The sequence below is a fragment of the Triturus cristatus genome, chromosome 3_1 (assembly GCF_964204655.1).
Source record: "Triturus cristatus chromosome 3_1, aTriCri1.1, whole genome shotgun sequence".
Classification (NCBI taxonomy): Eukaryota; Metazoa; Chordata; class Amphibia; order Caudata; family Salamandridae; genus Triturus; species Triturus cristatus.
The window spans coordinates 460,660,294-460,682,180 of NC_140583.1; the positions used below are offsets into that span (position 1 = coordinate 460,660,294).

Genomic DNA, 21,887 nt, shown 5'->3' on the forward strand with positions numbered 1-21,887 from the left:
CATATGCACTGCACAGCACCCTTTTAAATAACACATGGTACCAGCACATGACCACACTCTGCTCACAAGCATCAGCCAGGTCTTGATATGTCTCTTCATTGATAGCACTAAGAAAGTGAAAGGAGAGCTGCGGAATAATCTGGATGGGAACAGTTCAAAGACATTCCAGTAGAATTTAGACTGTTCATGGAAGCACAGCTGGGTGCGGGGGAGCCAATACCCTTCTTCACCCTGCAAACAAAAGCTAATGCCCGCTGGTTACAAATCACCTGGTGGAAAATGCTCAAAATGATGAGCAGCACTGAGCTCGGCCTGAAAACTAACAAGGAAGAAATGAGAGCATTCTGCCTCATGGTAATGCAGCACCGATATGTAAATCATTAGACAGTTAATTTAGGTCTCCAAATACAGCAACCAACATTCCTCACCATATATGGTACACCAAGAACTTTTACAACACACCTTGGTTTGTATAAAAGAAGGGCACACACCAATTTTAAATTGAGACAGTCCCCAGACCTCATGGCTGTAATGTTTATTTAAACAAACTGTTGCTGTTTTGCCTCGCATCTTCTATTTTTTAAGGGAATTCAAATGCAAGAAACATACCCTTGCACTGAGAGACAAGAATGCATGTGAAAATGATACCCTGACATTGTTGGGTCAGCTGACACACTCATCTAATGTGTGTGCTGAAGATCTAGGTCTGCCGATGGGCATTCTAAAGTACAGAACCGTTTGTGAATTTCATGCCCTCTTTATTGACACTGGATTACTTACATGCTAATTTAGTGTGTGTGCTGAAGGCCTAGGCCTGCGGATAGATATTCTAAAGTCCAGAATCATTTGTGAACTGAATGCCATCATTATTGACAAGGATTAAGCCGCTGAATTGGAGGACCCTCAGTATCATGACCTTCTGTTCCCAGACTACGAAGGACTGGCACACAGCGAAAGTGCTACATGAACCCCCCAATATAACATAAACCTTCCTTTTCAGCAACTTGTGTTTCAGTCCAGAAAAAAGACTTTTCCGTTTATTCAAATACAACAACGAAATTAAAAGGAAGATGGCACTATGGCAGGTTTCAGTACATGAATATAGGCTAAAAACCGAGACACAAGTGTGAGTTCCAATGGTTAATACTGGTTAAATTGCTCGGATGGATAGCAAGGAATGGGGAACTCAGATTCTGTGTCGATTCTTCCTTTGGAGAAGTGCTTGTAGTTTCCCCTTAGGCTAGGAGTACTTCAGAAAAGTGCTAGTAAGGCATACGACAATACCTGCACTTAAATCACTGTTGTTATTAACACTTTCACAGTACTGATAAGACCCTTCAATTTCCACAATGATTCAGTTTTAAAACTATTATGAGGATAAACTTCTAGAGGTGAAGATTCAAATTATTAACAAATGCCATAGGGATGTAACCTTTTGTAGCCACTTCAACAGAGTAAAGAGCCACGGGAAAGGCTAGCTGGTTTCTTGACTTCATCAAGATTGATGAAACCAGTGAATATAAAAATCTTGGCCTGTTATTTGACAGCAACAGGTCTTTCCAACCCGAGGGAGGCAATTAAAACAAAAAAAGTGATCAACCTGGTAGTTGTCTCAGTTTGTGCAAAGTGCACCTGGAGCATAAGGCTCCAGGTGCACTTTGCACAAACTGAGACAACTACCAGGTTTAACATTTTATTATGTTTTTCATTATATTGATTGTGACTGTACATGCCAAGGTTTTTATTAATCATGCATAACAAAAATCAAATTAACATAGTAAAGTAATGACTGTGCAGGATAATTGTGATGACCAGCAAATGGACCTATAAATTAAGCTCCTCAGGATCTGCAGATCGAGCACAGGAGCGACACTTGGGGCCTGAATTAGGAGTTTGGCAGACATGACCGATATCCAGTCTGTCTTAATGCAGTGCATTGGATATAATGCACTTGTAATAAGGCGGAAACAAATCTGTTATATTTTGAGCTAGATTAACCCATCCACCAAGCTATAAATCATGCTCTTAGTATCTATTAAAACTCAATAGTAAAAAACATACTTTACTTATTAAGTTAGTATTTAACAGGACGCATGCTTTGAGCAGATGGGCATGGTTATGTTAAGTATATTTGTACTGTGCACAAGCAGCCACAAGAGTATCCTGTTGCAGAGTGGCTGCGCTACTTACTTTTCCATTAAAAGGTTTGAAAAAACATTTACTGGAAACCTTAATTAAAAAACATGTATGATCCTCTCCTTACTCAGATACTTGCCTAACTAACTTTGTGCACTACTCTTGGTGTAAACTCCAATTGTCTGGTTCGTAGAGCAATCCAGCCTTCTGTGCTTACAATCGAATTCACATATTATGATGTTGATGAGGAGGAGGAGGATGAAAGCAAATTATAGCGGGCACAGCTACTTCTTGGAGTGTCCTGATGCGAAAAGCATAAGTTAGAAGGTGAGTGACAGGAGTTAGTCCTGCACAAAAAGCCAAGTTCTATGCTTTTTCCTGAACGCTGCAACATCACTCACTGCACGCAACTCAAGAGGTAGCTGATTCCATGCAACTGAGCCCAGATAAGATCTTGTGCGCTGAATTCTGAGGATCGCTGCCAAAAGTCTGTAGCAGATCTCAACTTTCTGGGAGGATTATAAAATTCTAATCTGGCTGTAGGATAAGTAACCCCAGTTTGATACAGGGCACCATGCACTACAACAAGAGCCTTAAAGCGAACTCTTAGCTATTAGTAATCCTCAACTATCCTTAAAATGTTGATTTATCTATGTGCCTCTCTGGTGTGTCAACTTGACATAGCAGCTTCTTTCTTCAATTTCTCCAAGATATCTTCTGGCTTCTTTGGTGTTAAAATTTTCACGACTTTTTCACGAGATTTTCCGCCCTGTAAAAAATAAAAGTGTTGTTTAAACAGGCTGATATTCCATTGCAAGTTAAGATCAAACACGTCAGTTTTGAAACCCACAGGTACACACGATTGTATAACTGTCATGATAAATGATAAAGTTTTGTTATAATCAGCCTTTCTGCTTAAAACATTTGACAGCTTTCAAATACATTGTTGTCCTCAATATTATTTCTGCATCTATGCACGTATGTAGCGCAGAGGTTCTTAGCCAGTGATCCCAGGACTGCTGGGGATTTGCAGTGCATAATCAGGGAAGTCAGGGACAGGTTAGAAAATGAAATATTATTGCTGGACTAATAAAGTACATATGTAGTAAAAAGCTCAATTTAATGTTTTAAAATGCGGTGTAATGAAGGAATTTAAAATGTAGGTTACAAATTAAGTTGGTGTCTTGATGTGGTGGAGAAGCGCAAGTACAGCAAAACGGGGCAGAATAGGTATGTGCAGACAAATAGAGAGCAAATCAGACAAACTGATATGCTATGATCTAGCACATCACTTCATCTTATAAAAATGAAGCTACATTTTGAAAGATCCAACCTTCCAATTAAAATTTCGAATTTCGCATATTTTTAGTTTGCAAATTAAATAAAATATTTAATGTGCATATTTGCTTGATGTAACCTTGTTTCTGTATTTGTGTGTACTGTTTCGAGGTTCAAATCATATACGCTGCTTAGACGAGGGTCCCTGCCTTCCAAAAGTGATTCAGTGGGTGTCTACAGGTGGCAACGGGTCAAGAAGCATTGGTCTTAAGCATTCGCTCACCTCAATAACTTCAGTTTTAATTCTTGAGCAGAGTTTGTAAATACCAGCCCAAAATTAACCTGCATGCACTCAGGCAGTTGGTGGCAATTCAAATGAAAGAGAATGTTAGTGTACACTGAAACTCTTTACTTCACCTGTCCTACAGCCACCCTCTCCATCTTTACCTAAATATTGTACTCGACTTCTCGCAATCTTAACTGTCTCCATCTCATCTATGTCGTCCAAACCACTGTCTACCTGCCCTCACTCCCTCTCTTTTGACCTCACCAACCTACCCTCTATTACTTTTTGAGCCCAACCCTACATCAAATCTATCTCACTCCATTCTCAGCACCTCACTGCTTTATTTCTAGGTCAGCTTCCTATAGCTGTAACCCATCTACTTCTTTAATTTCTCTAAACCTATTTACTTCTTTGCATCACTCTTTTCTCGCCCTGTTTCTCTGTAACTCACCTCCCTCCAGGCCCACTCTCTCCCTCACCACTCCTTACCTAATTTCCCCCTCACATATCACCCACACCTCCCTCTCACTAATTTACTTCATTCATTTTCTACCTTAACATGCTTTATCCTTCATTACCTCGCTCTTATCACACTGCATCATGTTCAGTTTTAACTCACCCTCTCTACCGTACCGCTATATCTTCTTCTCTAAACTCTCTACCTCTTTATCAATCTTACCTCTTTCACTACATTAGCTGTCTTTACACTTCTGTCTTGGTATGTGACCCACGTCTACTGAATCGTACTCCTATGCTCAAAAGCACGATCATTAAAACTGCCTGACAGTGCACACGTTCCGAAAGAAGCCAGGAGACCTGACAGGGTGCACGGAGTGTTGGGGCTGCTACGAAAGTCTTTATTTATCTGCCGAGTCGTATATGCGAAACGCATAACGTTCAGTCAAGGGAATTACTTCTGTCATGAGGCCACAGGACTTTCAGAAGAGTTGCAGGCTGTGGCGGCCATCTTGAAGCCACAGAGTACAAGGTCCTCATGGGGCAGAATATCCATGCTAGGCAAACAGCATACATAGTTGCTGCAGGCAGGACCTTGTCCAGAGTGTGTTGCAATACGTGTGCCATGTTAAAATTTCTAAAATATGTATAAATTCCACTATATGGCAGAGTTTTAAAATTGCTGCCGTTTATGTTTTTTTTAATCACCACACCTTAATGTTGTTGCAATTCATCTTGTATTTTCTTTTCTTCTTGTATACATTTCACTAGGTGGCAGTGTATTTTCTATGTATTTTAATGACGTTCTCTTTCCCTTCCATGTAGGGACAGGTCTCTCTTCCCGGTATCTTCACTTCCCCCTGCTGTTTCATTAGGATCCGAAGTGTCGACCCTTCCCAACAGGCGAGTAAAAGGATTCTTTTGCTGCCATTGTGACAGCAGTATTGACTCTTACTATAACTTGCACATCAAGAACAAAGGTTCCAACTGGAACAATGAGATATTTTTTAGGTTAGACAATCAATCAAATATCAGAGTTAATCGTAAATAGCAACATAGAAAAGAAAAGAAAGAAGCTGGACCCAAACTTGCAATATATAGTAGCATGCATGTTGGTAGTATCTTACAAGAAGAAGTGCTAGGGCGCTACAGTGATCAAACCATAAAAATCGCCCAAGTAGTGTGGAACCGTGTGTATAAACCATATGACAATCAAACAATTTTTGGCGACTGCGGTCAGAGCAATTCTGTGGTCCATAGGTACAAACACTCCTCCAGGCATTATGCACACATTGTGATGGTAGTCGACAGTGTTTCAAGCCTGTAACACTACAGGGTCATCATCTAATAATGGTTGACTGATGCAAGAGCAATGCTAGAAAAAGTTCACCAGGAAATAGATTGAGAAGGAAATCGAGTGATTTCATAGGAAAGACCGGGCTTAAAACCCAGGGTCCATAATGAGTTGAAAATATCTCTGAAAGAAGGAATTCTGCATGCCAGCAAGGGTCATGCTCAGCAATCCAATTCACATCAACTGTCCTGAAGGACTCCAGGCAGTGTTTGGGCTGCCCCTGTTCCTAATAGCTTTGTTATAACTTGAGTGCTTAGATCATTAAGTGTCTCATTGTAGTGCGGATGCGTGTTCTGAGTTTTCAGCATTCTAAGAGTGTCATACACTTAAATTCCAAGTCGTTGACAAAACTGTTGTAAATAATCCACGCGTCGTTTGTAGATAAACATCAGTTTTTTATTGAGTAATTTTAGACCTGACAGCCTTAAAGTGGTGTTCCTCCAACTTTTTGCCTGCTTAACTCAATTTCTCTGGCCTTGTTTTTTGCTGGATTTAGGACTCTGTGCCCCTTTACCACTGCTAACCAGTGCTTAAGTGTTTGTGCTCTATCCCTTAAGTATGATGATATTGGTTCATCCCCAATTGCTATATTTAATTTACTTATAAGTTCCTATTGAAAAGTGCACTACATGTGCCCAGGACCGGTTAATAAAATGCTACTAGTGGGCCTGCAGCTCTGATTGTGCCATCTTCATAAGTAGCACCTTAACCATGTCTCAGGCCTGCCACTGCAGAGCCTGTGTGTGCAGTTTCTCACTGCCATGTCAAACTGGCAAGTAAACCCTCTTGCCAGCCTTAAACCTTCCCTTTTTAGGTCTCGCCTGACCCAGCGCATGCGCTGGTCTGGCAAGACTTATTGAGAGGGCTCCAAAAAGTGCTATCAGGCCAGCCTAGAGCTACAGTGCATGTGCACGGGCGCGCGCGCCGCGCTTGACCGCGATTACTTTCACTTTCGCGGCCGCTTGTTTTTTTTTTCTTCTTACAGTACATTACAGGATTGCCAATGCTTGTTTAAATGATGGGTGAATTGGTCTTTCAAGCCATTAATACGGGCGCACTTTTTTTTTTAAACAGCACTTTTGACTTTAGTTGTGTAAAAGGTTCGTCATACATACATAGTTTTTCTTAGGATTCAACACCACACGCAGTTGAATTCTGGGCTAACCAAATACAAACGCAAGCTTTCAATCTTTGTTGCTTTCGCGGCTGTGTCGGACGCACGCACGAACACACGCGCGATCGCTTTTACTTTCCAATGCTTGTTCCCTTTGTTTCATGCCTTAACGACCGCACACACGCACGAGTCGGCCGCACGCGCGCACACACACACACACACACGCGGGATCGCTTTTACTTTCCAATGCTTGTTTTCTATGTGTGCACATGCCGTTTCCCTTGCTCCCCACCCCACCCTGCTCAGTGAAGCTCCCTAGCACTATTCAGTATAGCCACTTTTAAAAAACCCAGCTTTAGCTCATCTCCAGCTTGCCCCTTTGTTGCTTCATCTCACTCCCCTCCCTCTTATCTGTTACGTCCCCATCACCAACCAGTCCATGTCGGCCGTTTGAAAAGGGCAGCGTGTACTAGTGTCATAGCCACTTTGCTAAAATTTCAACAGCATGTAAAAATCAAAACTCCGAAAGCTGGTGTACGGAAGAGAAGGCACATACCAGTTCTTTTTAATGCCTCAAGCACCCAAGAAACCCCTTTGTGGCAGAGCAATGTTTGTATGGATACTAGATCAACCTCCACCTTCTTCGGTGACTGGCTGTGTGTGTCTCCCTTTTGACCTAAAGCAGCGCCTCCTCCAGGACACCAGTGTTTACGTTTCCTCTATCCTTGCTTGACACAAACAGACCGAAGCAGCAGCACATTGAAAGGAAGATGAGCTATGAGCGAGGAGCATGGCTTTTTGTTTAGAGAAACGCAGCCTTGAAAATGCAGAGAGCCGGAAGATAACTGATGAGCCATGAAGCTGCCTCTCTGCGCCAATTAGTGCCCACAAATAGCCAGAAATCTGTAAGAAGTTGTGATGTCACTGCTAGTTTTAGGAAGGGAATCCCTGACAAGTACGCATCTGACTAAATACTTGCATGGACATTTTGTGGGGTTGAAAAGAAAGCCTGTGTATGTTTTTTAAAAACCTTTTGGATACGCACTGTTGTCCCTGTCTGCTTCCTACCTCACAGAGAGCGCTGGTGCCTATTCTTAGATTAATCACCTGTTTTCCACTGCCCAACTCTAGTTTCACACATAAATATCGGGTACCAGTAAGGCGGCGGTACACCTATTGCACTCACCCAGCAGGGGTTTACTGTGGTTCCGGTACCCGTACTTTACATTCCAGAGACAATAACACAAACTTGCTCTCTCTTCGTATAAATTAGGCCTGGGCGAAGCACTACGCTACGCTCGCGTAGTTTGCGAAGTTCGCGCTACTTCGCGCTACGCGAACTGCACGTAGCACAGTGCGAACACGCGTAGCGTAGTGTTGCGTAGTGCTGCGGTCATTTTTTGCTTGCTCGCGGTCCTCAACGTCAAGTTGGCGACCGCGAGCAAGCAAAATGACATCCTGGCGAGACTTTTTCCTTGTTCGCGATCGCGAGCATGGAAAATAAACCTCCCGGCGAGATTCCCAACGCGAGAAGGTCAGGTTTCTCATTGCGAGGGGTCGCGTATGCTCGCGACCGCTCGCGATGAGAAACTACCAGTTCGCGTTGAGAAAGCTGCAGCTCGAGTAAAAATCTACTCGAGCAGCAGAAAACTACAGCTCGCACTGTGCAAGATGCCATTTTCAATGATTGCACAGTGCCGGTTGCTTGTCCGCACTGTGCAATCATTGAAAACAACATCTTGCACAGTGCGAACATGTTACTTCGCAGTTCGCGAAGTGCTACGCGTAGCTCGCGTAGTGCGAACTTCACTTTGCGTAGCTTCGCGAAGTGCTACTTCGCGAACTATGCCCACCCTTAGTATAAATCGAACAGCTTAGGTTGGGGTCTTTGTAGGTTCTTTTTACTGTGATGTTATCCTTCTATCAATGTTTGTTCATCTTACTCTTCTCCTTATTTCGCCATTTTCTGTCTTTTTCTCTAATGCTCAGGGTCAAAGTCTGATGATTAAACATATGCCCCAGTCCCCAACACGGGTGCAGGTGCCCTACGCTAGCAGTCAAGGCTTAAATGAAGGCCTGTAGAGTATAAAGCTAGGGCTGTGTGTCCCTTACGTCGATTGCAGCTCCTGACCTGGCCTCAAATGTCAGTCATACCTCTCCGCTTAGGCGGTCCTTCCTGTGAAAGTGCATAAAACCAAATGTGACCCCGATTTGTGTACATTTCTGAGTCATATTCTTTTTCCAATTAGTCTGGTCTTTCTTTGCTCAGTCGTATTTTACCCTATGTGAACCTTCCTGCACTTAAATTAAATGACCATGCACGATTGGGTAGATTGTTTTGTTGCACAGCTTCACCTGCATTTTCACCTTTGGTGATTTTTCAGCCTGTCCCCAAAACAGTCCATTAAAGGCCCGCTGTAGGGCACTCTCCCCGCTGCAATACTACAACGGCCTTGCTGATTCGTCCAGCAGGGTGCTTTTAATCAATTGTGCATTGTCAGATACTATTAACATCCTCTCCGCCGCTCCAGACAGCTAGACCAAACACTGCGAGATTCTCTTCCCAGCCACACTTTATACGCATTCAGGGTACGTCTGCAACTTGAGACCGCATCACCCCTTCGAGATAAAGCGCCAACCGGTCGCCTCACGCGTACAGATGCTCAGGCGCGGTCGTTTCATGAACCTCAGATCGGGATTAATAAAGGCAAAGGCTACTGCCCCTTTAGGAATTCTGTCCTGCATTGAGAGACCAGAATTTCTAGGGTCCGCACTTGTGCTTTATTTGAAAAAATATAAATGCCAGCAGGTGCTTAGTCGGGTCTCTATCGGCTCTCCATTTTTGCCCTTACCCTCAGGGGGAAAAAAAACATAACTCTGCAGCAGTATCACCCCCAGTCAGTGTTAGAAGTGGGCGGGAACGGAAGGGCACGGTGTGCCCCTACTTTTAAAAATTATTTCAGTCCGTTCCCCTACTTCTTTGTTTTAAAAAGGCATCCCGGGACTGAAGGAATAGCCCTACTTTTAAAATTGCAACTTTATCTTTCAGCCTGTGTGGTGCACATCGAGGAAGGCCTCTGCAGTGCCCACGACCTCCTCCCCCTTCCCCTCTGTGTCTAGGGGCCTGCAAAACAACACCGAAAGGACCATCCGTCTTAGGTTAGCACAAAAACTGCTACCTCTGATGGCCCTGCTGCTGCCTTGATTCACACCTCATTTAGTGGGGCCACTACTTGCCTGCACCTACTGTGACCAATACAATGGTCACGTCAGGATACTTTGGTGTCCCCGCCCTTGACCTCCTCTGCCCTTTATTTTCGGGCTCACGCAGACTGACGGTCGCCACCAGGAAAAAACAAGCATTTGCAATGCAACAGGTCTCGCATTTATACGAGTTTTAGCTATTGGCATTGTAAATGAAAATGCCGTTTATTTATGTTTGTTTGTGAAACATAAATAAAAAGCATTGTCATTTACAATGCCAATAGTTTAAACTCGTTATTAGGTCTCGCCTGACCCAGCGCATGCGCTGGTCTGGCGAGACTTATTGAGAGGGCTCCAAAAAGTGCTACCAGGCCAGCCTAGAGCTACAGTGCATGTGCGCGGGCGCGCGCGCCGCGCTTTACCACAGTTACTTTCACTTTGATGTGTGATCGTGATCGCCATCACTTTCACGGCCGCAGGGCCGCTTTGCATAGCCAATAGGTCTTGCTTTTGAGACCTTATAAGTATTTAATTATGCAACTGTTGCATGGATAAACACTTATAAGGTCCCAAAGGCGAGACCTATTGGCTATGCCAATGCTTGTTTATACATATGTCACCCCCAAAGTAGGACCTTTATAGCCCACAGGTCAGGGTGCAGTGTATGTAAAACGCAAGACATGTATTTTTAAACTTTTCATGTGTTGGTAGTGAGAAGAAATTTAGTTTTTCACTGTTGCAAGGCCCATCACTCCCCTGGGATAACATTGCGATTACATTATCACATCTTTTAAGTAGAACTCCCAACTGTGAGTTCAGTTTAGTGTCACTGAACTCACAATTTAAAATCATAACTTATGGTGAAGTTGGATTTTAAATTCCAGTTTAGCAAATGCCACATTTAGAAAGTTGGCATTTACTTACTTTAGCCATTTAGTGCCTAGCTTCCTGCATTCCCTCTAGACAGTCACACACAAAAAGAGGGTAGGTGTGCCTGAGTGCTCATCTGAATGCAGATGGGCCATCCTGAGCATAATGGGAGGGAGGAGCAAACACACCTGAATTGGTTTTGTCCTGTTCCCACAAATAGGCTTGATTACCACCCAATAAACAAAAAGTGGCTCATAAGGGATAAATTCAAGCTATTACTTATCAACAACAGAATTTTATTATCCGTTGGATCGCCGTACTTATCTTAATCACTTTACTGGTTGTATTACTGGAAAGAACAGCTGTGATTACTGTTTCATATTCGTATTTAATTTTGTCACATATTTATCATATTTCACAATACAAGCAAATTGCAGCACATCTAGAAAACTTGCACTCTTTCCTCATATTTCTTTAATGAAAAATAGACGGTCCACTTGTATAATGCTACATGCATTTATATATAGTGAATCATGTGGTGACCATTGACTCCATGTTGCTTTATTGTAACTGCATTTGTGATCATGATTTCATTTTGTGTCTTTTGGACCCTACCTTTCCACTGTGAAGGCAGGCAGGCTGGGTTACTTGCGTACACAGAAATATTTCTATGTTTTTCACTTCGCGGGAGAGATAAGACTAGAACAGACAGTTGGGGCTGCGTAGCCCAAGGATGAGAAGGTGAAGAAGACTACCTCCACCCTTATCGGAGCCTGGCCAGCTCTGGTGAGTGACCTCGACGCAGAGTGCGCAGCCAGCAACTACACTGCAGATGAAGGGATGGGGAGCTTCTAGAAGCCCCTCTCTGTGTTAGTAAGAGTATAAAGATGGAGGCCTCTTGGCGTTTTGTCAGAAACTCTCTTTAGGGGTGGATGCTCTGCCTTCCCAGTTGAGGAGCTCCTGCCAAGACTGCCACCGGGTTCCCCAGTTGTGCTAGCAGGATGATGCAAGACAGACAACCGGTGATGTATTTCATGTTCTAAATACTTTATTATTGTGTATACAATGCTAAAAGTTTAATTGCTCTGTGTGTATATTTCATATGTTTTCTTCCTACTCTGTATACATGCTCTCTATATTTGACTTCTTTTCGCTGCTGCGACACTTATTGGAGGGTGCTCCTTACCAGACCAGCCATGAGGGGAACGGCGTGCCTTCCCTGAAATCCTTGCTTTGATATCCCGGAGCCGTGAGGGGAACGGCGGACAGGCGCAAACTACAACTCCCATCACCCCCTCACCCGGGCGCCTGCCAAACTCGTCATAAGGCAGCGCCGGGGAGGGTTAAAAGCTAGCGAGGAGACCCGCAGCGCGGGACGCGTGCAGGCCGCGCCCGGGCCAAGGGCGGGCCCGTCCGCGCCCGTCGGAGCCAGAAGGAGACTGGGCTGGGCCACGTCCCTGTCAACTGCAATATGGGTAAGAGGAAGCTGGCTGCAACTCAGGTACAGGGGGGCTCAAATGCAAAAGTCCCTCGTAAATCCACTTTTATTACCTACCTGACTACAGCGGTGGGTGTGTTGAACAATGAAATCGAGGTTGTGGAAAGGGAGTTGGGTCTAACAGCTAGAGAGGGTGTGGACTCACTACAGGTTGAACTGCCATCTATACCATTGGAACCTGAGGTGATCGTAAATAATGGTCCTGGAACTGTCATTGCTCCCTCTGGGATTGCTGGAAGCGATATGGGGGAGCGGGACCGGTTCTTGGAAGTATCTACTATTGACTTGGCAAAAGGATCCAAACATCAGGCAACCAAGACAGAGGGACCTCGTGCTTCACTTAAAAAAACGGAAAAAAACAAAAGGGGCCTAAAGCAAATATAGTAAAACCTAGCCACGGTTTGGACGACAATATACAAATGGCATTGCGGAATCTGGTCGAAGAGATTTTCTCGTCACGGTTTGAGGCTATTCTGACAAATGTTGCTAAGGATGTCATTGATACCATGAACAAGTGTGTGGCGGACCTACGGTGTAAGTGCGACCGACTAAATGTTATGATTGACTCATTTAAGTCTGACGCTAATCGTCTTTTATTGAATAGTCGGCGGTCTAATTCAGGTCCGAAAACACACTTTAACGTTGATTTGGTTGAAAGTCCCCTACAAAGGAATTGCCCCTTATCCACGGTTATTATAAATCATGAGCCACTAACGAACCATTTGGCTTCTAATGTACGAAATCCTGGTGTTGAATCACATTCGGCTGGGGACAAGAATTGTGGGATTCAACTCGCTGATAGTAAGAAGGTGGCATGCAACATGAATGTAGAGGCTTGTAACAAGAATACAGAGCAATTGGGGAAGTTGTTTTCTCCCAATTCATCCATAATTAATCTACCTCCAGAAGCTACCCCCCTGGTAGTAGTTTTAGTGGGGGTCCCTCCTCTACCGGCTGGTGAAGTTGAATCTACAGCCGCCCTATTGAGAAAAACTAAGCACTGGTGTGAGCGTCAGTCCTCAGGTTCAGCGGGGATTTCTGCCAATATCATTATGGCAAGGCGGGTTGGCTGGGTGGGTCATGGCCCCAAACGTGTTACTGGGGATTACATTATAGTTAATTTTAATAACCAAAATATACCAGGAAGATTGCTATGGAATGCAACGGATCATCTCGGTGGGGTTATTAGAGTTGTGCCCCTGGGGTTTTTCTATCCACCCTCTAGGAGAATCCATGATCCTTTTTTCCCTTCCCATGTGGATAGGCCTGTCCCTCAAGATGGAGTCATTAGCCCAACTAAAGATAGAGTGAGTAAGGTAGTGTTACCACCAGCACAACATTCATCTCTATTACCCACTCCCAGGGATACAGGGCTGTTGTCCTCTAACAAATTTTTCCCCCTTTCTCAGCTGGGTCAAAATGATTGACCATCAGGGATAGGGGTGTCCAGAGACGACTTGATTCCTATGGTTCAAGATTCGGGTGAGATCAATGTAGATCCCATTCGTAATTGTAAAATTATTACGTGGAATATTGCTGGCCTTAATTCTAAGAAACACGATCCCATATGGCTGAACACCATAAAGCAATATGACATTATCGCCCTTCAGGAAACATGGGACATGGGGGACAATTTCTGGTTAGATGGATATAGATCTTTCTCCCTACCGCCATGTCCATCTAAGGCTGGTAGAGCGAAGGGTGGCTTGTTGTTCCTCTTGTCCCTTAACCTTAAAGGTTCTTTATCGAGACTAGAGGCTGATTCATCTAATATATTGGCTCTAGAAGTAAGTCGTCCCAACAATTTTAATTTGTTATTAATTAACTTCTATAATTCAAATGAATGTATAGATAATAATCAGCATTTGGGAAAACTGAATGATTTTTTACATGAATATAGGAGAGATCATTCCACTAATTGTTTTATTTTGCTTTTGGGGGATTTTAATATACACTTATGTGAACATGCTTGTCACATAGTAGACAACTTGGTCTATACTATTTCAGAGACCCCGCACTTTGAGCACTCTCCTCGAGGTGTTGCCCTAGAAATTATTTTGTCTGAATCAGATCTTTTCGAACCCTCTTTTGCTAACTCCTCTGATCGCTATCATACATTTAAGAATGGTGAGACCATTATCGATTACATTTTTCTGACTCACAATCTTCTTGAAAAGGTTATTTTTTATAATGCTATATCATCTTCCTTTAGCGATCATAACCCTGTTCTGCTGGAATTAGCTTCAGACTGCGGGTTTTTAGAATTGAGTAGTAGAACACTTGGCCCTAAAAACCTGGTAACCCGGGATCAAGATAGGAGGCTTAAGTGGACTAAAGTGATACCAACACTATTCTTTACTGATTTATGTGCGAATACCAGGGATCTCATATTATTATGTAACGATCCCTTAACTTCGGAGGATGTAACCTTGGAAGCCTTTGTGGGTATTTGCTCGTAGATTGCTACAGATCTGACCACTAAATCCAAGGGATTTGTCGAATTGCATGAAAAATGGTTTGACCAAAGTTGTTCGCAAGCACATAGTGCCTTAATCTCAGCATTGAAGGCCTCTCCGCAAGATAGGTCTTTGATAGCGAGCCGTTGGAAACTATACAAATTGGCGATCCATAAGAGAAAATCTGAAATTAAAGCAGATACTTGGGATGCCCTGCTATCAGTCAACGTCTTAAAAGATAGTGCCAAGTTCTGGTCAATTGTAAATACCCCCTTTTTTTCAGGCTTGGCTAACAGCTGCCAGGAAACTAATGTTACAGAAGCCCAATGGTTAAATCACTTTGAAGGGATCTATGGCTCTAATGACCCCAATAATTATGAGTTTAATAATTTTCCACAGCAAGGGAGGTCACCTCTTATTTTTGTTATTGAGGATATAGAAAAGGCCATAAAGGATACAATGAGTAATAAAGCACCAGGCCCTGATCATGTCCCAGCGGATGTTTACAAACATAATCCTACATTCTGGGCAAAAATTTTGGCCAATGTCTTTAACGCTGTGGCTTTGATTGGGCCTCCTCCATCTTGGTGTCATTCGACAATTATTCCGGTTTTCAAAAAGGGCCAACGGAGTGAACCAAGGTGCTACAGACCTATTTCCCTGATTGATTCGGTAGTGAAAATACTTGGCAAAGTGATTCTTGGAAAGATCACAGCTTGGGCAGAAGATAACAAAATTATAACTAATTTACAATATGGTTTCCGTAAAGTTCGTGGCACTATAGATCAATGTTTGAATTTGTTTATGCTAATGGGAAAATACACTATGGCCAAGGAGGGCACGTTGAACCTTGCTTTTATGGACTTGTCCTCAGCTTTTGACCTGGTCAACAGGTCAAAGCTGTGGACAATTCTATTGGAGATGGGTCTAGATCCACCTTTGGTCTACTTTTTAGTAGATCTTCATCGTAATCTTACCGCATCGATCAGGTTATCTCGGGATGGTAGTTGTTCCAAGCCCTTCAAATCTAGAAGAGGGGTTAGACAGGGGTGCATTATGGCACCTCTGTTATTTACCCTTTATATTAATGCTTTGGACAAAACCCTGGTCAAAGCGTGTCTGGATATTCCGCGTGTAGGAGACACTTTAATTCCAGTCCTCCTATACGCGGATGACGCTGTCTTACTGGCTAGGACGTCGGTAGGTCTACAGCGCCTACTAGATGCTTTTGGTGAATTTATGTCGTCCCTGGACCTAACTGTAAATATAGGTAAATCACATGTCATGATAATTGGCAGGAGAGCTAAAAAAACAAAAACTTTCTCTTGTAATGGAGGACTAGTGTCGTATGTCCCCTCTTTCACCTATCTTGGGGTAGTTTTTGATGAAAAGAGTACTTGGGCCCCACAACAAAAATTAAAAAAGAACGCAGTAATCAGATCAACTTCTGCTGTTCTAGGTTTTGCAAAACGTTTGGGGGCAAGACCAATGGAGGCCATTTTAAAAATATACTCCTCTAAGTGTTTGGCCATAGCGGGCTATGGCTCCGCTATTTGGGGATATAAACCCCAACCAGATCTTCAGGTGGCTGAAAATAGTTTTCTGCGGAAACTACTCTCATTACCACAATCTGCCCCCATTTTCTCTTTGCATCAGGAATTAGGTTTGGGATATTTATCTGACACCCTGAGCATGGCTCCGTTACTCTGCTGGCTCAGAGTTTGGCTTAATTCAGATTTGAGTCTCAATCACGAGATACTTAGAGATTGTGTTAAATTGGATAGAGTTGATAAGATCAACTGGTTGGTATATGTTAAAACTATGTTCGCCAAATTGGGACGTCAGGAGTTATATGACCATCCGGAAAACATCAGGAAGGATGATTTGAAATGGGTAAAAAGCAATTTTATAAAACTAATGACTATGGAAAGGGAAGGGATTGAAACACAAAAACCTTTGGTGAGGGCACATTCCCTTTTAAAAACTACTCTGTTAATAGAACCCTACCTGCTTATAGTCACCAAACCATTTCATCGCTGGCTCCTGACCAGACTGCGATTCAATCTATTACACTTTATTTTGGGGGATTACCCGACTTGGTCGAAACCCGAGGATGCTGGGTTATGCTCCTGTGATAACTACTCCATCCAAGATACTCTACATTTTGTATTATTTTGCAAACACTATTCGGGGGCCCGTAAGAAGTTCTTGGTTCCCTTGCTTCGACAGAAGGGTTTCTTCCAGGCCAAACCTGCCCTACTATATTTACAAATGCTATCCAATAATTATGAAACTTTTTGTATAGCGTCTTTTCTTGTGGCCGCAGTTAGGGTGAAGGGTAGGATGATAGCCAGTAGGACCTCGTCGATCGATTAAAAAATGGCATGTATTTATGGAACGGTATTCCTTATGTGATTTTGTCTGTTTATGCACTTTAGCTTCTGTACTATGAATTATTTTTAAAATTGGTTTTATGATGAATGTAATAGTGTTATTTATTGTATTTTGTATGTATATGTTGTGTGTACTTTTATGATTTTAATTAATCGATTAAAGTGGAATGAACTGAACTGACTTCTTTTACTTGACATCTAGGAAAGTGCATTAGCACGTATATTTTGTATTCCTTTTTAAAGTGCTGTATTAATAAATACACGTTTCATTTTGAAAGCACCTTGATAAGTTTACTTGCCTCATTTTAAGAGTGCTGAGTTTAAGTGTGTCAAGTCTGAAGCAATACATTTTGGCATCACTTTGCAGGATCTGTAGTGAAAGGGGAAGACTGTTTGGCAGAAAATCAAAAACGGATGTAGCAGGTTTCCAGATACAAATGAAATACCAGGGGATTAGCCCCATATAGTCGGCTTACTTATTAGTGGTCGCATTGTGGTGGGCTGAGTGAGAATTGGAGGGCATGTTTGTCTGATGCACAGCCAGAAGATATACTAATTTGCTTGCAAAAAGTGGCAATTGAAAAAGGGAAAGAGTTTTGCACTTTGGGTCAAAGAGGCTGGATCCTCTTAAATGCATATAGGAAAATGCATGAAAAATGTATTCAGTTGGAAAAAGTGTGAAGCAATGGAAAACAGTTAGCAGAAGCCAATAATACTTCTATAATGTTGTTAGGAAAGAACAAATTGTTGCAAATTAGGCTGTAAACTTAGCTTGTGGCTGAAAATGCAGCAAAACATGTAGCACAATTTAGGTGGAGAAAACAAGGAGGATTAACAAGTGAAAGGTGCATTTGGCAGGGGCACAGGGAGTGCACTTAGATCATGGATATGCAGCAAAGTTTTGTGTACCAAGTAATGATCCTGCTGTGTAAGATGAGTTTAGGAATTTTCAGAGAAATGTACAAACCACTTTACTGCAGTTAGCGGCAGATGGATGTGTACACAAATACACAACTGAGTCAGATTGGCCCCCAACTGAGAAGCCCTGCTTTACTTTAAGCGATGCAATGCAGAGAATGAATGAGGATGTAATGAAAATTGCAATTTTCATAGGTGCTCTTCATGATGTGTAAATAGATTGCTAAATACATCAATACGAAATAAGATCATTTGTTTTTCTCCCCCAGCATACACACATAATGAAGTTGATTAATCAAACAGGCAATCCCTTTTCTCAGGTGCTTGAGGCAGCACGTGAATTGGGTGTGCTGGGGCAGTGGAACAAGACAGAGGTCTTTCCAGTCTGAAACATTTACTGAAAATAATAGAGTGTCCAGGAGAGAGATGTTTATAGCATCGTTGAAGGATGGGGTGTCGAGGGAAGACATTGATACCAAGAGTATGTGGGGGTTGTATTGAAGACAAGGGCTGGATAGAAATGAAGGAAGTAGGAGGGTGAATAAGAAGGATAATACACAGGTAAATCAGAAACAGTTGGAGTCAGAGGAGAAAGGAGAGACAGATGAACAAGTGCAGATCCAACTGGACAGGATTGTTGAGCACTTGCAGAGTAAGGGGTTGGAGATAAATCCCACAAAGCTACAGGGATCTTTTAAAAAAAGTGAAATCTTTGGGTATCCAATGGCATCAGGGAAACAGAGAGGTGGTGCCAGAAGTGAAACAAAAGATTAAAGAATTAGCTGTGCTACGAAATAGGAAGGAAGCTCAGATTCATTGGATTGTTTGGTTTTTGGAGACAGAATAACCCTTATTTGAGTCAGATTGTGGCCCCTTTGTACAAGGTTATGCAAAAGAAACATAGGTTTGAGTGAGAGAGCAGCAACAGAATGCATTTCAATCAGCAAAGGAAGTTATTCAATGTGCCTTGGATTTGTGGCCAGTACGAGAGGGAGGTGTTGAGCTGAAATTTAACAGCCTAGGAGAAGTATGCCAATTGGAGTTTGTGGCAGAAGCAAGGAAGGAAGAGGGTGCCTTTAGGATTTTGGACAAATAAATTACCGAATGCTGGAGAGCGGTATACTATATTTGAAAAGCACTGAGCAGTTGACCCAGGGGAACAATATGATTTGATTTTGAGACCTGAGATCCCATAATGCAATAGGTGATGAGTTCCACCCAAGTCTCATAGAACAGGGCATGCACAGGAAGCCCGCATAATCAAGTGTAAATGGTACGTATACTACAGGGCCTGAGAAGGCCCCAAAGGTACTGCAGTAATGCATGAGCAGGTTGCGCAGGCCCCAGTGGAAAATACAGAGGTGCTACAGGATGTGCCTGAGATACAGGAGTCCCCTGTGAAGTGGGCTAAGGAGTTGTGCAAGAGATATGTGAAATTCTACCACCAAGCACAGTTACTGTGTATCATGCAGACGCGCACTGTTCTACTGACTCATTAAATCGCTGGTTTCATTCCCTTACAGATGAAAAGGCTAAAATCTTAGAGGCAGAGGTGGCGACACAGGATTCTGATTTGGTGAGTATGGCTAAGTAGGCACACCAAAATTGTGGACCCTGGGAGAGAAAATCACTAACCGGTGGGCATATAATAGAGGGATGCATATTCCCCTAGACCTTATCAAAACTGCAATTATGCAGTGTACCATTTGTCAGCATACACAACAAGGCCAGTCCCACAGGTGGTAAGAGGTCAGCTTGGTAGAGGACAATTACCAGCACTGATATGGCAGGTTGATTACATTGGGCTCATGACAAATAGTTGAGGATGTCAATGAGTGCACAGCGGTGGATGCCTACTCGGACTACTTGATAGCCTTTCCATGTAAATGTGGCACTGAGCAGAATATTTTGAAAAGACTGAATATCCAAAGTCACAATGCTTCTCATTTCAAAGGCAAATTGGTGCAGTATTACTGTACAAAGCACAACAGAGTAGATGCTGAAACAACTGTCAAATGGATTATTAAAAGGTTGGAGAGATAACTTGCATGATATATTGTTAATTTTGAACAACAAGCCTTTAACAAATGCAAAAACCTAGTTAAGCCGAATGTTGACACCAGCTTTACAGATTCAGCCTCACGTGGTCACTAATGCTATCTTGTACTGGGAGACAACTCCCGGAGCTATGGCTCCATGTCGGGCCACCCCTGAGGCTGCAGGTCTTGCATTACATGCATTACAGAGGCACAGTCTAAAACTGAGAGATATAGCTTTCATTGAAACAGGGGTTGGAATTCAGATTCTCCATGGGGATTTTGGATAGATTGCCCCTCGTTCAGGGTTTGCCTTGAAATGCATCCAAGTTTGGGGAGTGGGGGGTGGGGGTGTGGTGCAGGGGGGTAATAGACCGACTACCAAGAAGAAATAAAGGTGATACTGTTGACACTGATTTAGTTGTGCAACCTGAAGATAGAGTTGTTCAGATTGAAATCATGTGGGTTCATGGAGGAATTGTTAGGGAGGAGACTGCCCCAGCCCTTCTTGCTGTAGGACGGAAAGAAGGTGTTGGGAACCGCTGATAAGAACCATTGAGCCAAAGTATGGATTGAATACCCCAAATACCACCCCCACCGCCCTATACCTGCTGAAGTCATAGCTACTCGAAAAAACAGCATTCTAGTTGTACTAAGACCTGGAGAGGAGAAATGGAAACATGTGACTGCTGATGAATACTATTCACCAGAATGAATAATAGTGGTTTGTTCTAGATCATAGTTTGGCATGTCCTGATTGCTCCATGTGGAGTGTGTTCGGGCGTATCCGAAGAGGACTGAGGGTCCAGGGATGCCCACAGCCAAGGGACTCAAGCCACCAGCATCAAATGCATGTTAAATTACCCAAGTCATGGTTTTTTTCGTGTGGCAATACGTCATACACCTACATATTCCAGCGAACGTGGCTGGTGGACCATGTGCCTTAACACGATTAAGACTTATGATGTTTCTTTACATTCAGCTTTTTTACGTTTTTCGCTGTGCTAAAGATGCATTTCAATTGCCTAAAGACTGATTTTGAAATAGCCTTGTTAAACAAAACTGAATATATTAGTCTAGCTAGATACATAGTAGGTGTTCCTGGATAAGCTGTGTATAATACTAGAATAATAAACAAGCTTGCATGTTTCATGATATAAGAAAAATAATATATAACTTCTACTGCTTTAGCTGAATTGTTATTAGATGTTCAGAGAACAAGAAAAGCCCCTTTTGCTTTTAAAATAAAACCATGGCTGAGGAAATTTACATTTTCATTATAATCTATATTTTTATTTCTATTTGTTGCTGCATGCAATGTGTGCCTAATTGGATATCTTTGTTTCATCCTAAAACTGTGCCTTTTACTCCTATAGGTTGTATTAGTAGTCAATGGTCAAGGAGTGGAGTGTAATGATACATACATTTATATATTGTGAGATCATGTGGTGACCATGGACTCCATGTTGCTTTATTTTAACTGCATTTTGTGAACACGATTTCATCTTGTGTCTTTCTGACCCTACTTTTCAGCTGCGAAGGCAGGCTGGGTTACTTGAGTACACACAGAAATATTTCTATGTTTTTCACTTCACTGAACGCAAGAGATGTGGCTAGATGAGAGCAGAGTTTGTGTGTGTCTTATTGTTTCACGTCTGAAGCAATACAACTTGTTTTATATCTATATGTGATCTGTCTTTCAAGGCCAGCCACTAGTCCATACCATGATCACTTAATCAACATGTCCAAATCCTTAACAATGATCTCCACTGAATAGTGATTTTTTATTACTTGTTTCCCATCTAGTGTAGGCTCATTGTCTAAAATAAAAAAGTTGATGCATTTCGGCCTAATACATTTCTGGACTTCTCAGGACAATACAAAGCGA

At 42.6% G+C, this 21,887-nt stretch overlaps 1 protein-coding gene across 2 annotated transcripts in view; it reads right to left on the reverse strand.

Annotated features, from left to right (window-relative positions):
* Positions 1 to 1,004: 1,004 nt before the first annotated feature.
* LOC146860406 (UPF0235 protein C15orf40 homolog) overlaps positions 1,005 to 21,887 on the reverse strand; it is a 63,657-nt gene continuing 42,774 nt past the window's right edge. The window contains exons 4-5 of one of the 2 annotated variants that reach the window (XR_014978818.1): positions 1,665 to 2,905; positions 1,005 to 1,632 (exon numbers count right to left, since the gene is read on the reverse strand). Coding sequence is in view for 1 of the 2 variants with exons in the window: in XM_085644273.1 (XP_085500399.1) it covers positions 2,807 to 2,905 (99 nt within the window). In the remaining variant the exon portion in view is untranslated. Of the gene's footprint in view, positions 2,906 to 21,887 lie in introns of both variants that reach the window. The other variant, XM_085644273.1, reaches the window with a different exon arrangement.